Source organism: Somniosus microcephalus, chromosome 27 (genome assembly GCF_052327205.1).
Source record: "Somniosus microcephalus isolate GS21.2 chromosome 27, FLI_Smic_1.0, whole genome shotgun sequence".
NCBI classification, from domain to species: domain Eukaryota; kingdom Metazoa; phylum Chordata; class Chondrichthyes; order Squaliformes; family Somniosidae; genus Somniosus; species Somniosus microcephalus.
The window spans coordinates 25477915-25497730 of record NC_141013.1 but is presented as its reverse complement, the minus strand read 5'-3'; the positions used below and the strand labels follow the sequence as shown (position 1 = coordinate 25497730).

Sequence of the window (19816 nt, the reverse complement as noted above, 5' to 3'; positions counted from 1 at the left end):
ATGTCATCTCTGTAATGTTTTTAGAACACATCCTGTTGGATGTTTTGTACAGATAAGGACATTTCTATGTTGGGGACATTCTTTTCCCAAAACTCATGCTTGCCCAAATAAATAAAGGATTATTCCTTCACCATTAGTGGCAGCACATGCTGGGATAAATGCTGTAGATAAGAAACTCGCTTATGCTGTTCTCCATCGCACTGTACACACTTTAATCATGTAAATGAATCTGATAAGCAAATTCCTGACCATTCCTAATTATAAGCAATGTTTTACCAAGTCCCAATTTCGCATATAAATCTAGTTCCATAAAGATCCAATTAAAAGTGATTTGTTTGATTTACAGCATAAAATAGAAGTGTTTTTACTTCATAAAATTATACCCCTTAAAAAACCTGTTCTCTAGTGACTTAGCAAAGATCTCTCTTGCATTCGATTGAACAGACTACACAATAATTTGGAGCCAGACTAATGCTCTAGTAGATTAACACGGAGTGGAAGATGTAAATGAAGATCCCAACTTCTGCTGATATTCATCCAGATCTAAATCTTGTGTAACAGCACCACGGGAAACACGGACACTTACTATACTTATACTGTTTCTATATTCTAGTGACTTTACTGTGCTCAAGGTAAATGACATCAGTCCTGTAATGTCTCACTTTCAGCATCAGGCACCTCCACATCCAAGTACAGAAAGTTCATATACAGAATAGAGCTCCCTCTACTCTGTTCCACATGTCTTAAATTCGCCCCTAATTGAAGAACAACTTCTGCCACACCAGTATGAAGTTTTCCACGACATACCAGCCAATTTGATAATTTCTCTCCGAGAAGATTTGTACTGAGCCAAGCAAGATTTTGTCGGGCAGTTTAGCATTGTGGGTCCCCATCCATTTGGAACAGAATCAAGGCACGCCAAGCTCCAGTGCAAGTCGGACCATTGCAGCAAGAGGAGACTTGCATTGCATCGGGTTGGCCTGGATTAGATCGCCACTCCCAGGAGGGGGTAGAACAGTGTGCAACCCACAACATGCCCAACTCAACGAGGAGCTACATTCACAAAGGTTTCAGTGGGAATGGTATAGTGTGATATTAAATAAATAGTGTAAATCACATCCCAACTCTAGCTCGCCACACCTGCCCTGGTTTGAACCCACGTTCCTCCCGTATCTCGGACAGCAGCATAAAATTAGTGAACAGAAGGCTCCCCATGACATACAGGCCACTACTGCGATTAATTTATTATAGTTAGTTCAGCTGAATGCAACTAACATCTCTGGAGTTTCTTGTACACTAACAACAACAACTGGTATTTATATAGTGCCTTTAACTTAGTAAAATGTCCCAAGGCGCTTCACAGGAGTATTTTAAGACAAAAAAATATTTGACACCGAGCCACACAAGGATAAATTAGGGCAGGTGACCAAAAGCTTGGTCAAAGAGGTAGGTTTTAAGGAGCGTTTTAAAGGAGGAGAGGTGTGTAGTGAGGCGGAGAGGTTTAGGCAGGGAATTCTAGAGCTTAGGGCCGAGGCAACAGAAGGCACGGCCACCAATGATTGAGCGATTATAATCAGGGATCCTCAAGAGGGCAGAATTAGAGGAGCGCAGATATGTTTGGGGGGGGGGGGGGGGCGTTGTGGGGCTGAAGGAGATTACAGGGATAGGAAGGGGCGAGGCCATGGAGGGATTTGAAAACAAGGATGAGAATTTTGACACGACCAATTCATACAGTGACACATATTGTTCACCTGGCAGAAAAACAAGGGAAGTGAACTAGAAACTTGTGGTATAATCCTCATCACTGTAAGCAGAACTATTGAAGTATCAAAACATATTGAATTCCAAGTCTGGGATGAATGTTGAAAGCAAATACATAGCGCCATCTGCAGGACACATCAAACTCCACTTACATCCCGATATATTTAACAGCCCAGAATTTGTGGTCCCGATGACTGGCAATTCGTCTTAGAAACTGACCACAACTTCAGGATTTAGCGCACGTGCAGCCTAATGTGGAAATACTGAAGGTGCGGTCTATCTTTCACTGCTCCTCCACAGTATGCGCTGTGCCCCGCCATCCCCCAGCCCCCCACCCCACCAAAATCGACGTAATCTCTCAAATCACAGACGAAAACTTCGGCTCTTCGGCAGTAATTACACCATTAAATACCCCATTAAAAGTGAGACCCTTTTGGATTCGGTGTAAGCGGGGTTTTAAACAGCCTACTGACTGCTAAACAAAGGCTGCAGCCCTGAAAAAACAATTTAAATTTTGTGCAATGTCAAATTTATCCATTTTTATAAAAAAAGAAATTGTTTTAAGAAAGTTTGTTCATCTTTATTGCAGGTTTGCCTTTTCCCCCCAATGTGTGAACTCCGATCTTTGTTTCGCTCGCGCTAACATTTAAAAAAAGTTAGAATCAAAAGGAGCTTACCCACTTCCTGGCTCGCTGGCTGTGAGAATTCTGTATTTTGATTGGCTGGTTAGACAGCTGTTGACATCACAGCAGCTCTTTGCTAGGAATCCCCATTAACTTGCACTGCTTTCAATTACACGTGGGGAAAAGCCGAACTACTAGTCACAGAGATCACGCGATCTTTGCGCGATGCTCACTTTGGGGCCAGCGGTGAACACCTTTGCTTCGTCGCCGATCGGGCCGTTATACTTAATGATTCATCTGGCCGCAGAACTAATTTGGTCATAATTGACAATGGCTTTAAAACTATTGTGGTGAAAGTAAATCTGCACTTCTCAAGTCACCCTGGATGCAATCTAATTGCAGACGATGTGGCCCGTTCATCGGAGCTGATCGAGCGCGGTCAAAGCATCGATGCCGGGGATGTTGGCCTGAGTGAGAACACTGACATTGGTGCACCTATCCTGCCAACAGATTTGCAGGATCTTGCGGAGGCAGCATCGGTGGTACAGAGGAAACGCTTCAAGGACACCCCCAACGCCTCCTTGAAAAAGTGCAACATCCCCACCGACACCTGGGAATCCCTGGCCCAAGACCGCACAAGGTGGAGAAGCATCCGGGAAAGCGCCGAACACCGAGTCTCTTCGCCGGGAGCAAGTGGAAGCCAAGCACAAGCAGCGGAAGGAGCGCACGTCAACCCAAGCACCCCACCCAGCTGCCCCTTCAACCACCGTCTGCCCATCTGTGACAGAGTCTGCAGGTCCCGCATTGGACTCAGTCACCCGAGAACTCTTCTAATGTGGAAGCAAGTCATCCTCGGTTCCGAGGGACTGCCTAAGAAGAAGAATCTAATTGCACTGTGTTGCAAAAGGAAATAAGATTTTGATGGAGGAAAATAGCACTTAAAAGTTTGATGGGTACTCCCTGCGCGGTCTCGGTTCTGCAGTTACCAAGTTGCAAACGTAATGGAGAATGGAGCTGGAAGCAACAAAAAAAAAAAAAATCACAAATGCAGCCTGCATGAAGGGCTTAAAACAAGAAAAATCCCCAGAGGAAAGCAAAAGTGCTGGATATCAGAGAGCAGTTGGAGCTCCAGCACAGACATCATTCAGTAGCACTTAAGCCTGGACCCTTGCTCAGTGTGAAATATAAAAAGTCTTTTACAATATGCTATAAAGCTCTATGCACCTGAAGGCAGCTTAATGAAACGGAAATACCTTGGATACTGCGGAGGCAGTTGAGTAGATAGTACAGAAAACTATTTTATAACATGAATACATCACAACGCCATACAGTGTACATGAATTATCTCGGGCTTTATTACTGCATATAAAAGAATATCTTGCTAATGGATTTGCAGACAATACATGGATTTTGCAGCAGCATTGTCACAATACATTGGTGCTACATTACAGAAGACATTTTATGTTGACGTTGAACACAAGAATATTTCAGCTTGGTGCAAGCTTAGCAAGTCCAAGCAATTACACAAATCATTGTTAAAAATACATCCAGTGACTGACTGTCAGACCCTTCCATTTAAAGTAAAATAAGAGAGATGGAGCTGATTTTTAAAAACTTGCATTTCTATAGCGCCTTTCACGACCTCAGGATGTTCCCAAGCACTTTACAGCCAATGAAGTACTTTTGAAGTGTAATCACCGCTGTAATGTAGGAAATGCAGCAGCCAATTTGCGTACAGCAAGCTCCCACAAACAGTTATGAGCTAATGACCAGGTAATCTATTTCTGTTATGTCGACTGAGGGATAAATATTGGCCCAGGACACCGGGGATAACTCCCCTGCTCCTCTTTGAAATAGTGCCACGGGATCTTTTATGTCCACCCGAGAGAGCAGACGGGGCCCTCATCCGAAAGACGGCGCCTCAAGACAGTGTAGCACCCCCTCAGCACGGCACTGGAGTGTCAGCCTAGATTTTTGTGCTCAAGTTCCAAATCATCACTTATCGGCACGTAAAATATACAAATGGGGTTTTCGGCTTGTTTAATGTAAGACTCAGCAGCACGATGCAAGTTTATGAGTGGAAGCATCGGAGGGCCATCAGTGAATTGGAGCTGCACTTAGGCAAAGCTTTTAGAAGGGGGAGGGAGAACACTGGCAGGCAAAAAGACTCAAATTGAGCTATTATCTAAAATGGTGACATTTACAAGTGATTGTATATTGAAGCCTGTTATGATAGTGCTTACTGTTTCTCCAGTTATTCATCTTTTAGGCACTAGAATGGACATTGAAATATATGTAGATATTCCCAAAAATCAATTTTCACAAAATGAGTAGACTTAAACCCAAACAAACTGAACATGACAACATTTCTGACAATGATACAAATAAATCCAAGTCCCAGATGTGTTCTTTACAGAACCAGTAAAGATACAGCCAACACGTCCCGTTCTTCACAGTTCTAGTGTGACATTGCTTTTTTTGTTCATTCTAACCTACGGCAAATAGCATAACCAGAATCCACTGCATCTTTCCCCTCTTTGGGAGCAATGCAACATTTACTTTCTTCCCTGCGTCAGGCTTTTCACCATCTCTAACCAAGGGGATAGGCAGCTCTCTGCTCAGTGGCCTTACCAACAACTTGCATTTATATAGCGCCTTCAACATGGCAAAACCTCTCGAGGCGCTTCGCAAGAGCGTTATTTGACACCGAGCCGCATAAGAGATATTAGGACAGGTGACAAAATCTTGGTCAAAGTGGTAGGTTTTAAGGAGGAGAGCAGCAGCAGAGAGGCGGAGAGGTTTAGGGAGAGAATTCCAGAGCTTAGGGCCCAGGCAGCTGAAGGCACGGCCGCCAATGGTGAAGTGATGAAAATCAGGAATTAGAACATAAGAAATAGGAGCAGGAGTCGGCCATTCGGCCCCTCGAGCCTGCTCCGCCATTCAATATCATAGCTGGTCTTCTGCCCCAACTCCGCTTTCCTGCCCTATCCCCATATCGCTCGATTCCCTTAGTGTTCAAGATGCACAAGAGACCAGAATTGGAGGAGCGCAGAGATCTGAGGGTTATAGGGCTTGAGGAGGTTACAGAGATAGGGAGGAGCGACGCCATGGAGGGATCTGTAAACAAGAAATTAGAATTATAAAAATCGAAGCGTTGCTGGACCAGGAGCCAATGTACGTCAGGGAGCACAGGGATGATGGGTAACATTCACTGTTGTCCACTCTCCTACTTACAAGCAAAGCAGTAGACAGCACAGCTTTAGGGAAACTCAGCTGCCTGGAAGGTCAGTCGTTAGGGAAGGGAGAGCTGGTATCTTAGTGTCTGCGCTACAAGCACACATTCAAAGATCACTGACGCAGACACAAAACGTGCAAGGATGCCAGTATTTACAGTATGTGTACATTGTAGCTTCTAGCGGAGAGCACAGAATGTGGACCCTATCCAAATAAGCTAATAAAATGTACTATGCTGGCTCGTGAACAGAGTAGTGCTCAGTTAAACTGATGGAATTAAAATAAATCGCTGGTTCATAGGACAGTCACACAATTAAAATCAGCTAGTTCATATATCAAAGTTTCTGCGTATATTGCAAACGCTTGCCTCCCACATTCTACCCGACGTAAACTTGAGGTCATCCAAAACTCGGTTGCCCGTGTCCTAACTCACACCAAGTCCCGTTCACAAATGGGGTTTTCAGCTTGTTTAATGTAAGACAGTAACTAACCCGTGCTCGCTGACCTACATTGGCAGCGCCTCGATTTCAAAATTCTCATCCTCGTTTTCAAATCCCTCCATGGCCTCGCCCCTCCCCATCTCTGTAATCGCCTTCAGCCCCACAACCCCCCACCACCCCCACCTCTGGGATATCTGGTAGCTTGATGCCCCTATAGGAGGATATGTCAAAGGCGCTTCCTACAGTATATACTTGGACAAGCATGAACTAATAAGGGAGAGCCAGCACGGATTTATGGTCAAATCATGTTTGACTTACTTGATTGAGCTTTTGGATGAGGTAACAGAGGGTGGATGTGGACAGTGCAGTTGATGTTGTGTAAATAGACTTTCAAAAGGCGTTTGATAAAATACCACATACCAGGCTTGTTCACAAAATTGAAGCCCATGGGATAAAAGGGGCAGTAGACTGGAGAAGCTGGGGTTGTTCTCCAATACTTGGAGGAAAGAAATTGCAGGACTCTGGGGAAAGAGCAGGGGAGTGGGACTAACTGGATTGCTCTTCCAAAGAGCCGGCACAGACTCAATGGGCTGAACGGCTTCCTTCTGTGCTGGATTATTCTACGATTCTTTACACAGCTTTTCAAACAGGCCAGCAACAAAGCCGCGAGAACCGTGTAAAATCTAACCTCGCACAGTAAAACTGGCGACACTGGGATCTGGTTAGGTTTATTTGGGTTCCTGCGAGTTTATTTTGGGGGGGGGGGGGGGGGGGGGGCGGGATTGCAATAAGAGACCGATTTCATTTTGTAGCATTTTGGCAGCCATTTTCCAATCAGAGGGTCAACGCTGAATAAGCTCCAGGCAACTCGGAGGTTGCATCATCTTCCTGTGGGAGGGAATGGGTCAGAATTGCACAACAACTTGGGCCCCAAGGCTGCAGATGACAAAAAGACCGGGGGGGGGGGCGTAAAAGCTACTGTTTGAAGAGAGCCTCCGGCTAGAAAGGAAACTCTCACGTAATTTTCCATTTAAAACTTTTCTAGGAGTAACATTTTTATACATTTAAAATCCTAATGGTTCTATCAATCAAAATGCATAACTGTAAATATACTGAAGGCAGAAAGACTACAGTAACTGATTAGATAAAAGAAAAGTTCATGCAATGGGAGGGAGGGGCGGTAGTTTATGGTGGACGTGACTGTGGGAGTGGTGTTCTGTAAGCTTGAAAAGAGTACAGCATTGTTTTCCTGAACTGCCTTCCGCTGTACTTGTGATCAGTTCAAACCCAGAATGTATACAAAGAAAGTGGAGTCAACAAGGGAACCGGGAAAATAACTTCAATGTAGTAAAACTTCGAAAGATCGTGATTTCTGCTCCTCTCTCCTGTTCTCTCAGATTGCTGGCCTTTGCTACAGACTTCTGTGCCCACTAAACTTGGCATGTTACAAATGCTGCGATAGCCTCCTGCAGTTCTCTGAAACACTGGTCTGCCAGTCTCGCTCTCCTGACTCTCCACTTCCTGGTCAAGATACACAACAGTCAGTCACTGAGGGACAAAGACTGCAATGCTGAATTCTTTGCTGCTCAGTCCCTCCGTTTGTATTTGAAAAGAATGAACTTGTATTTATGTGGCGCCTTTCATGTCCTTATTTAGCTGGTTAATAGTATAGGAAATATCAGTCCTGAATACTATTCCCTCAGTCAGGAAATGGCAAGTGTCCAACATTTAAACCTGCTAAGTCAGGCAATATCTGGCACTACAGGTACACGGAGCAAATCTAGACAATCTGAAAGAGTGGTAGACCGATACAGGACAATGCAGGAGAACAATACTGGTCCGAGCGCAGGCAAGTGCAGTTGGGGGGGGAGCCACAACATTACTTTGATACAGCTGATCTCCCAGGATATTGCTCGTGGGTAGACCAAGGTCTGCAGTGTATGCTTGTCACGTTTCAGCTGCTCAAGTAGTGCGATGTTTATCCTGGCCTGCTCCTTTAAAGGCCACTGTTTAACCACTCCCTGTAGGCAAGTGCACGGAATAGACACCTCACGAGATCAGTTAAAGTTTAACTGATGCTGCTCAAGGAACTTCATTTCTAAATTGTAAATTTCCACTCCGTCCCTTTGGAAAGAGGCCAAGTTATGAAAATCTGAAGGAAGTTCCTGCCTTTCTCAATACCTTGTTTAATTGTTTGATTGTGACTTCAGTGTTTCATGACTAAGATGAGTCAACTGTGCAATAGATACAAGGATAACAACACTGGTCCGAGCACAGGCAAGTGCAGTTGGGGGTGGGGGAGGGAAGAGCCACAGAATCACTTTGCTACAAGCTGATCTCCCAGGATATTGCTCATGGGTAGACCAAGGTCTGCAGTGTATGCTTGTCATGATATTCAATATCATTTCATGCTAGGGACTAGAAACACTCCAAAACTTTTGCACATCAAGACTGGACACTTTCCAGCTAAGTCTGTATCACTCAACCATTGTCGGCCGTGCCTTCAGCTGCTTCGGGCACAACATCTGGAATTCCCTCCCTAAACCTCTCCGCCTCTCTACCCTGCTTTAAGACGCACCTTAAAACCTACTTGTTTGACCAAGCATCTGCCTTAATATCTCCTTATGTGGCTCGGTGTCAAATTTTCTTTGATAACACTATGTGTATAAACACAAGTTATTGTTGTAAGTGATTCATGGGGACTTTAATCTGAACTCCCAGGGTGAGGTTTCACTTCCTGCTGTTACTGTTTCCAAAATACAGAATATGGTCGAGATTTAAAGAAGTAATAAACCCAAATGCTGAAAATCGAAAAGAGAAACAGGAAATGCTAGAAGCACAAAGCAGTTCGATTCAATGTGTGGAAAGAGACAAAACAGGCTGATGCCTAAGCAGAGTCAGGCCAAAGAAACACCTTGTGTAGGATTAACAAAGAAGGACATACCTAAAATAGAGGTAGGTGCGAATAGGGACAGGATTTAGAGTCAAAACGGGTTAACATCTTTCACTGAAAGGCACCTGATGGGCCCAAATGCCTATGAACAGATTTTAAAATGCTGGGGGGAATAAAGTGTGCAGCGCTGTACATTAAACAAGGGTTAGATGTGCAGTATTTGATTGTCGAAGGCCTTGGAAAGATAGAGGTAACCGTAGCTCCAAGATAGGAGGGAAAACAGCACAAGATGATGACACCATTTTAGGAGAATCTAGCAGGAAAATAAAGACAGCAGTTGACATGCGCAGTTGTCGGTCAATAGTCGTACAAATAGGCAGACAAATAACCAGGAGCAAGATGAAGCACTGTTCCTGAAGTTTGCACGGAGTTTGGCTGGAGCAGCGCAGTGGGAAAGGTCAGAGTGAGAATGGAAGACTGAAACAGGAATCCTGATAGAGGTTAGAATCATGCTGCGGCCTCAGTGAATACAAACTAGTTCACAAACTAAAACTAGATCCTACACTCCTATGACAAGTCCTTTTTTGCATGCTCTCTATATAGAGATAAATAGGCCTCTTGAAAATATTCATATTCAGAATAATGAATCCTCTTTTGCCATTTTACACCTTCATGTCGCTCCTCAATTCGCCCACCAACCATTATGTTTTCCTCCTTTAGTTGCAGCACAGGAACCGGCCTGCCCAGTTAGTTCTCCACAACCGTCCACGTTTCTTAGTGATGGACTGACAGAAGATTGCTCCCCACCTCCCGCGCTGCCCCAAATAAAAATAATTGTTTTGAAATGAAGCCAAGTGCCTCCGCCAAATGGTCAGTTCGTTTGGTCTATGCACGGACTCGGATTCCAAACATCCTTTCACAAGTCCTGCTCAGGAAATACGCAAGGCTGCAGCTCCCCACACTGGGGCACCCTGGAATCAAGACGCTCAACACTTTAAAAAAAAAGTTAAAACTGGCCTTGTACTGTATAAAGAAAAAAAAGCCTTTTTAAAAACGGTTTTTGGTAGAATTTTTAATACTTTTTTAAAATTTGAAAAGAAATCCAATAAACTCTTCAATCACTGCAGGCAGTTTTGCAGGATACAAGCATAAGCATTTAAGCTTTCGTCAATGAAATGAAGGATCATTCTCGGGTCCGGAATATAAACCATTTACATTTTTATTCGTATTTTAAGCAGAACAAGTTTTAAAATGAAGGTTTGTTCCCAATTGATCCAACATTTCTACAAAAGCAGAGAGGGTTTTTTTCTGGCGATAGTTAAAGGGTGCTTCATTCCCACAGGCACGTTCTGTGCTCTCCGACCTACTGGGTGATGTTTTTGACTAATCTTGTAGATGTGTCAGTTGAAAAGCAAGAACTGTATTTAAATCAATATTATCGTGCTTTATAATAAATTAATATTCTGTTGACTTCTCTCAGATAAATGGAGGGGGGCCATGGGATTTTGTCCCATTTAACCAGCAATAAGCGATGATGCATATATAAATAAGCAGGCCAAGAATCAATATGAACTTGAGCATACTGTGCAAATAATGTAGTGTCTGCATATAATTGCATTCAATTAGACAGCTTTGGTTTATACAGGAAATGATAGGGATGGGTAATGGAATAAACCTACATTAACCAAAAATGCAATTAGATGGCACTGTATCTTCAAAAATAACAGCATCAACAAATTGTTTTCAACCAGACACAACTGTGAGTGGGTTATTACTGTGCGATTTTACTGACAGGTGTACCTACTCACGAAAATCCTTCCACTTAACTGATTACAAACAGCTAATTTACAAAACTCGGTTTCATACTCAACAGCTGCGCAATCTCAGCTTTGTAGAGGAGAGAGATCACAGACCGGGGATGCACTCCATTATAGAGCAGCATGGATTAAAAGTGTCTTCACTCGATCACAAGAAAGACTTGCATTTATATAGCGCCTTTCACGACCTCAGGACGTCCCAAAGTGCTTTACAGCCAGTGAAGTACTTTCTGAAATGTGGTCACTGTTGTAATGTAGGAAACGCGGCAGCCAATTTGCGTACAGCAAGCTCCCATAAACAGCAATGTGATAATGACCAGATAATGTTTTTTAGTGATGTTGATTGAGGGATAAATATTGGCCAGGACACTGGGGATAACTCCCCTGCTCTTTTTCGAATTAGTGCGATGGGATCTTTTACGTCCACCTGAGACAGCAGACGGGGCCTCGGTTTAACATCTCATCTGAAAGACGCACCTCCGACAGTGCAGCACTCCCTCAGCACTGCACTGGAGTGTCAGCCTAGATTTTTGTGCTCAAGTCTTTGGAGTGGGACTTGGACCCACGACCTTCTGTCTCAGAGGTGAGAGAGAGTGCTACCCACTGAGCAAGACCAGCAACAAAGCACAATATTTGACTTCCGAGTGGGGAATATGCAGTCGATCATCATTTTTCATCCTAAATGCAATCTAAGTACCTGCACCAGAAAATCAAATTTGGTCCTTCAATCCTCAACTCACTTAGCCTGGAGATTATGGCAAGTGTGGATCAGGATAATTTGGATTTAAATGTCTTTCAGTTTTCATTCTCGCCTCTGCCCTAATCCAGCTCCTGTAATTTGCTGTGTTTTTTGTCTGATACTGACATCAGCCCAAAGACAATTGCAATGACAGGCACCTGGCTTAAATCCTGTATCACAAGAATATCAAATAATATAAAATGAGAAAAGGCTACTTAAGACTAGTCAGTTCCTTGCACAGACCACGTACAAACCTACTCGATCACAGATCTTCTGAGCTAAGGTTCTCCAAGCCTCCGCCCAGCTAATGATGATTGAGCAAAATTCCAGAAAATGCATCCTTGAGCTGATGGCTTCCTCAGCCTCTTCCTTCTGTGGTCCCAGCAACTCATGGACATTAGTACGATAGCAAAATACTGCAGATGCTGGAAATCCAAAATAACAACAGAGAATGCTGGAAAAACTCAGCAGGTCAGGCAACATCCATGGAGAGAAATTTGAGTTGACGTTTCGGGTTGAAACCCTTCTTCAAAACTGGAAAGAAAATAAAAAGATCGAAGGCAAAGCTGCGATCGAACAAAAGAAGAAAAGAGACAATAAAAGATATGCAAAGCCAGGTGAGATGGTAATGGGCCCGTGGAGACAAAAGGGATACCGATGCCAATGTAGTGCCTCAGGGCCATCATAACTAAGATTGCCCAGCTCAGCCGTGGCTCAGTGAGCAGCACTCTCACCTCCGAGTCAGAGGGTTGTGGGTGCAAGTTCCACTCCAGATACTTGAGCACAAAATTCTAGGCTGACACTCCAGTGCAGTACTGAGGGAGTGCTGCATTGTCAGAGGTGCCGTCTTTCGGATGAGATGTTAAACCGAAACCGAGGCCCGGTCTCCTAGATTACATCAGTGACTACATTTCAAAAGTACTTCATTGGCTGTAAAGCACTTTGGAACGTCCTGAAGTCGTGAAAGGCGCTATATTAATGCAATTCTTTCTTCCCATCAAAAGCTGGGACCTTCCCTGTTTGTATGGTTCAACCTCATACCATCCATAGAATTTACCCACTTTGTTCTTTTCTTAATTTCTCAAAGAACGGTGTTACAGAAGTGGAGCTATTGACTACTCCGCAGCAGAGGTGGGAGATCTGAGTGGTGAGGCAAACAGTTCCAGAAGCTGAGGTATAATGGCTGAAGGAACTGCTGCCAATATTGGAGCAGAGAATGAGTAGTCATCCCGTGTTGGAAGAACAGAGGGTTCATTCAGGGACATACAGCTGGAGGAGATAGTGGGAAATAGGGAGAAGCTAGGCCAATGGAGGAATTTGAAGGTAAGGATGAGAACCTTAAAGTCCAGTAGCAACAGAAGAGATGGTTTTCTTAATGGACTAATTCACAGACTGAATCTAGACTGCTCATTGGTCGACAGATTCGCTGAGGAAATCTAACAATAGACTTTACTCACACAAAACTCTCCTACTCTTCCACACTGGAGCTCAGCTACTTGACCCCAAATGCAAACACTAGTTCCCACTGTACTGGTCATCCTGTACCAACTGCACGAGTGCAAGGCTAACACGCTGTATCACATTGGCCGATCATTCGTCGTAACCACGAGTGAGAAATACTTCTGTTTTTCTGGGATAACAATTTTAAAATCTATTTCATTTCCTGCTTTTTTTCCAGTTCTGACGAAAGGTCATCGACCTGAAACGTTAACTCTGTTTCTCTCTCCACGGATGCTGCCCTGGCCTGCTGAGTGTTTCCAGCGTTTTCTGTTGTTATTTCGGATTTCCAGCATCCGCAGTATTTTGCTATCTGTTTTTCTGGGATTAGGCGGGTGCACAATCTGTGCATGTTCTGATCTTGTGGCAACACTCAAGTTTCTCCAAGTGAACCAACAATTGCTTGCTCGGCACGTTTCTTATTGCAAGGAAAAGAAAATGTCCCTAGAGTTGCTCCTTTGGGACCCACTGAGTTGTGAACATCCCGATACCGTGGCCAATCAACCAGTTGGATGAATCATCCCAATCCCTGGATACGGGAGGGTGTGTCTCCCATATGCCTGCCAGTATCCTGAAGCTGGAGAGCATGTAATGCTCAGATTTCTTGGCCATCTCACTTACGGTTTTGTACTTATTGCCCGGCACCCATATACGTAAAGTCATCTGATGCAACTTCTAGGAACAGATCTTTTTAAACACAAGAACACTCAAAACATTGAATATTTTCACCTCTTCTCCTTTTAACCTGCATTTTTAATGCCAATTATTTACAAGTACAATTAGGAGCTTCCCATCATACAGGAAACTTTCGTTTAAACGGAGGTTAAATGTCCGAAGCGCTCTATCCACCGGCAAAATTCAGGAGTCGGTTCAGATAAGTTTTTTTACTTTTCGTTGCTTTTTTTCCTCCAGTCGTGGCTCTGCAAGCGTCTAGCTGAAGCTGTTGTTTAGCTACAGAGATGCTTGCAAGCTGCGCCGATTGTTTTGACGCTGTTGCTAAGCAACAGGGTTTGTTGCTTCAGACGGAGCTCAGAAGCTCCGTATGTTTTAACATTAGCGCTGGTTTCTCCGGCAGTTTTGATGGGCCGGCACCAGCTCGGTCCCGTCAGTGCCGGATAACAGAAAGTTTCCTGTATTTCAAACGTGCACTTATCAGCTTATGGAATGAGGCTGTAATATGTATGGTGGGAATTGATCCTACATTAGAATCTGGACAGCATTTAGATTCTACACATGAATACACCATTAATGCTTCACTGCCAAGTGCTGCTATTACCACCCATATTCCTCTGTCTCAACTGGTGTTGATCTGCAAGCAATTCAAATGCCACTCCATTCATTGGGATAAGGTTACAGTTAATAAACTACTAGTCGACCTCCTGTGGGTCTACACATGGGGAGGCAGGATCCGCACGGGTGTTGAAAGCTTTTATCTTGATTTTGGCAAAGACTGTGATGACAGTATGCCCTAAAACAGTAGCCAACAGCAGTTAATTTTTAATCTTTGCCTTATTAGAATAACAAATGCAAGGCTTTCTTTCTTTCTTCTTTCAAACTGGAGAACTTAATTTCAAACAAAATGCATCAGATTATTTTTCTGACGCGACACAATCAAAACAGGAAAACTCAACCCACAGAAACCTGTGAAAACTGCATGCATCATTACTCACTACCAACAACAAAAGATTACTGAAGCACACTGCAGCAAAATTAACCAGGCACCCAGTTACTTAATAAAGCACCAGCCACCACTTCATCAGTGCACCCATTCAGCAGCAGGCACCAGGAAATGAATGCATACAGCAGTTGGTACAATGGTAATTTAATTTTTTTTTTTTTTTTAAATGGAGCTGCAGGCACCAGCAAATGAATGAAACGACGAACAAATAAACTCAGACCTCCAGGCACACTGACAAATCAATAAATGAATGGAGCACCAGGTACCAGTGAAGTAGAAACCCATCCAACCTTTGCGGCCATTGTGCCCTGCCTGACCCTTGCAGCCACGAACTGACCTTTGCTGCCTTCACTGGAGTTTTACTTTTCAAGCACTTACAATGCATTTGTCCCCATCTCTGGAACCTCCTCCAGCCCTCCGAGATCGCTGCACTCCTCCAATTCTGGCCTCTCATGCATCCCTGATTTTCAGCGCTCCACCACTGACGGCCGTGCCTTCAGCTGCCGAGACCCTAAGCTCTGGAATTCCTGCCGTAAACCTCTCCACCACTAGGACGCTCCTTAAAACCCCTGTCCTAATAGCTCCCTATGTGGCTCGGTGTCAAATTTTATTTGATAACCCTCCTGTGAAGCGCCTTGGGATATTTTACTATGTTAAAGCCGCTATATAAATGCAAGTAGCTGTTGTCACCTGCAAAGGCAGGTTAAACTAAAAGCTTCTAATAACTGAGCTAAAAATAGAGGCATTTGGCTTACTAAGGAACAGATCATTCTATGTATTTGAAAAGTACCATGAGTTTAATTGCTTGTAAAACATAACTAGTCTTTAAAAATTCAGTAGTAAACAGACAGGCCACAGCCCGAGGCCCAAAATCAGGCAACCACAAACGGGTTTAACTTTAAACTCAAGGAACAATTTAGTTCACAAGGTGGTAAAAGTCTCCTTATTGCCTTCACGTCAAAGTTTGCAAAATTCAACAGTAAACTCAACTTGGATGTTCCTAGGAACATTTATAGGCATAGGCACCAAGCTGGAGGATGGCACCATCCGGAGAAAACTGTACATCCAATACGCTCCACTTCGACTGGATTAAGCAGGAAAAAAGACGAGAGAAATTTGCCCCAAATGGTGTATTTCAATGCATTGTAATTTTCCACTTTGTTCCCTCGGCCAGTGTCACTAATCCCAATAGGGAGAGGGAAAAAGGAATTCACAAAAAACAGATCAAAATCTGCCGGCAGCACAAGTCTAGCGAAATCCTGATTTAGACAAAGAAATGACAATTTCGGAGCCTATCTTTGGAACCACAAAGTCCTTAAGTCGGTTTATGAATAGCGGCACAGATTGCCGTCTCATACAGTGAATGCTGATTTGCTGTATTGGAGAGAGAGAGAGAGAGAGAGAGAGATCTGGCTGGGGGCAGAGATCACCTCGTACAAGTAGTAGGTATACCCTGTAATATAAATCAGGGCCATTGTGGTCTCCTGGTTGAGTTTTGATCGCCTAAAGGAGTCGGAGGGAATTTTTCCGCCTAATTGGACTGGGTTTCTATCTGTTTTTTCGCCGCTCCCAGGAGATTACATGGCTCCGGATGCGTAGGGGATGCCTGTATTGTGATGCATATGGCATCAAAATGATATGAGACAGGCTCGATGAACCAGTTGGTCTTTTCCTCTCTGTCACTTTTGTATATTCGTATGGAATATCAGTGGTACCAGCCAGTACAGTGGACGTGCTGATGGCATCAGATGACACAGATACAATACACTCAACGTCAGGGTCAATCAATGGTGCTAGAAGCCTTTGGCAGCTCTTGGAAGTGTTGACAGGCTTGTGGGTTATCAACTGTAATCTGCTCAAGACATCCAGCACCATTAAAAAAGCATAACTGGGAGACTGGCCAGACAACATAAAAAAAAAACTGCATTTATATCGCGCATTTCACAGAGGTAAGCAAAGGAAATGAGAGAACGGTTGGAAGGGGTGACCAAAAGCTTGGTCAAGGTGGTGAGTTTTGAGATTTTTTTTTTTTTTTTTTTTAAATAAATGGTAGATGTAGAAGGAGGGAGTTCCTGAAAGAAGGGCCAAGGTAACCGATGGCTCTGCCACCAGATGGGCAACACGAGAGGAATTAAACACGCGGGAAGGAGAAGATTGCAAAAGTAGGCTGGGATGAGGGCGTGAAGGGCATGTAGATAAGAATAAGAATTTTAAATTTAATGCTCTCGAGTGCAAGAAGCCAATGTTGGTCAGTGATGGGTGAGGGGGGGACATCATACGGGTGATAATTTCAGATTTCAATTTATGGAGGCTAGAAAGCCTGAAAAAATAGAATTTGTGTAGTTGAATATGAAGGCAACAAATAAGTTGCTGCAATGGAAATACTGAGGTATGGGCAGAGGCAGGCAAGTAACAGAGGTGTAAATAAGCCATCTTGGTGATGGAACGTTTGGTTTAAAGCTCAACTCAGGGTTGAGCAGGACGCCAAGGCTGAGTGTGTGTCCGGGGAGGGGGATGATTTGTGGCTTTGGTCTTGGCATATTACACTGGAGGAAGTGGTTATTCACTCGTAACTTAATGTCAGATAAGCAACGTGAAAGCACGGAGGCAGTCGAGGGATTAAGAGAAGTGGCAAGGACATGGCCTGCGCTTCAAGTTAGGTAAATTCAAAGCTAATCTGCCAAAGCATTATTTCAGTGAGCGAGTGTTAAATCGATGGAACAGGCTCCATGGGGAGACGGTGCGAGCAGATCTTGCTGATTCACTGAAATGCAAATTAGTAAGACTTCTTTCAGAAAATAGTGTGGGATAGAGCAAGAGTAATTTTAGACATGATGTGTGGCAAGTGTAGCATCCCTGTGAGAAACAAGTGACATGGGACCGATGCTTCCCAAAGCTTTCCATCACGGGGGGGAGCAGTCCTCGGCTCATGTCTGGGTCTTTTGTCGACCAATTAATAGAGAATGATTACGCGATTGGACACCAACTCCATTATCGTTGTATCATGCGACTACCAGGATGGTAGAAGGCAAACTAGATGAACCTTGGTCTTTATTCGTCTAGCAATTCCTATAGCGAGAGGCACAGCTGGATCTTAAATGGTCAGAACTGGTAGAAATGGCAACAAGCACCCCTTGCTCAGCTAAGAGTTTAACTGGGGTTTACGTCTTGCATTAAGATACCACACCTGGAGAATGACTGTACATCCTAGTAATCAATTAAGGAAAAACCAACAAAGGTCAGACAACTGTGGGCCACGTTTCAAAGATCAGTCAAGAAATTGAACGTACACACTTGATGCTACCTTTAAATTTGACAACTAAGATGAGGTTCAAGGAGTCAAAATGCCCTCACCTCCCGCAGCCCAGGGGCAGGGGGAGAATAAGACCAGAGGAAAGCCTTTACACAATACATACAAAGGGAAGAGTCAAGATGTTGACTTTTGATATGATATCAAGAATGTCTTAAAATATGCGATCTCATTTCCTCTGGCTTGATGTTTCTGGTAGACAGGGGGATGGCTGAGGCATTTACCAGCTCACCCACATTATTTAAATTTTATAGTGCCTCACATGACATGTAAGAGGAAAGAACCTACTAATTAGTCATTCAATACAAATGCTGTGACGTTAATGAAATGTGTCGTTACACAATTGTGCAATAAATCAATAACTCATGTTAGAAAACACAGTGCTCAACAATGGATTAGTGTAACATTCAGAATTGCCCCATGATTGTGTGTGTGTGGGTGGGGGGATGGGAATACCAACTCTACTTTTCACAGCCCTGTATGTTTAGTTTTTTTGTTAAATGCCTGTGTTGACTTGTCCTGCTCTCATTATAAAATGCTGTCCACTCGCCACCGCACAGCGGTCGCTGCTACTCTCCCGTCACATATAAAGCGACAAAAGAGTTTCCAGTTGTTTGGCCCTGTCACTGGTGAGCTCCCAGCACCGCCCCCCCCACCCCCACCCCACCCCACCCCAAAAATAAAATCCTACCTGGCTCCCAAAATATCCTTCTTCGCAAGGCCAATTCCAGAGAAAATTTTCACTCTCAGAATCCGAGATCCTTCCTGCAAGGCACAAATACATCGGTCAGTGAACAAATCTCAGAATCAATACAATGGGGCTTTGAATTTTTTGGTGGAAGTCAGCAGCAGCAGTCCACCCCCCTGGTCCAAGGAATGCGAGCACCGACTGCCCTGGTTTGTGAGGCCTAAAGCTCTGGGAGGATGCGGGGCTCCTCTCCCGCGGCAGTCCAGGCTGCAGTGGGCAGAGCTCCAAGCGATGGAGGAAAGGCCACTTTGGCGGGTTCACTGGCCGGCCAGCCAGCCCGGCTCCTGTGGCCGCACCGCCCTGCCCACCACCCCCAGCCCCCAGGCCAGGCAGCTCCTGGGAGAGGGGGAGAAAGGTGGGCGATTCTCGCCACTGGACGTGGAGAAAGTTACAATCAATGTGAGAATTTTTTTTTTTGGAATGGAAAAGGGGGTTAAATTAAAAAAGATAAAACACAATCACTAGAAAATTACCTCATCGGTGGAGAGACCGCGGACTTCAGGAAACGCTGCCATCGCCGGGTGGAGGAGAAACAGCTGCACAGCAGGTTTGGCGAATGTCTTCAAAGGTTTCGGCCGCCGTGCTGCTTCAAGTCTTCGCTTTCCCACACACACCAACCCAAAAATAAAACTGGGATTTTCACTGGTACACCAGCCTGTGCCGAGGAAACTTGCCGAGTGGGTCTGGCCGGGGGCAGCCCAGCCCGTGAGAGAGGAAACACGGTGACATCAGCGGGCCAGCAGCCACTCGCCAAGCTCCTGCACATCACATGGCGCACACATTGGCTGCTCCAGGATCAGCAAGAACAAAGTGACACCAAACTAAGTTGCCCCTTGCTCCAAAAAGGCCACATTACTGCAACTTATAGTTAACAGGTCCATTGAATAATAGCCATTGGGGAAAAAAACACACAATTTTAGACACTGCCAATCTGAAAAAAAGTCTTAGAAGTAAATCAATCCGAAATAACAACAGAAAAATGCTGGAAAAACTCAGCAGGGCCAGGCAACATCCGTGGAGAGAGAAACAGTCAACGTTTCAGGTCGAAACCCTTTGTCAAGACTGAAAAAACACAG

At 44.3% G+C, this 19816-nt stretch overlaps 1 protein-coding gene across 2 annotated transcripts in view; it reads right to left on the bottom strand.

Moving 5' to 3' along the window:
- The window catches only part of nedd4a (NEDD4 E3 ubiquitin protein ligase a), a 137423-nt gene extending 117839 nt beyond the window's left edge, over positions 1–19584 (bottom strand). The window contains exons 1-2 of one of the 2 annotated variants that reach the window (XM_085968760.1): positions 19214–19584; positions 18684–18757 (exon numbers count right to left, since the gene is read on the bottom strand). In XM_085968760.1, the coding sequence (XP_085824886.1) occupies positions 18684–18757; positions 19214–19255 (116 nt within the window). In that variant the 5' untranslated portion in view covers positions 19256–19584. The remainder of the gene's footprint in view (positions 1–18683; positions 18758–19213) is intronic. The other variant, XM_085968761.1, reaches the window with a different exon arrangement.
- Positions 19585–19816: the final 232 nt, after the last annotated feature.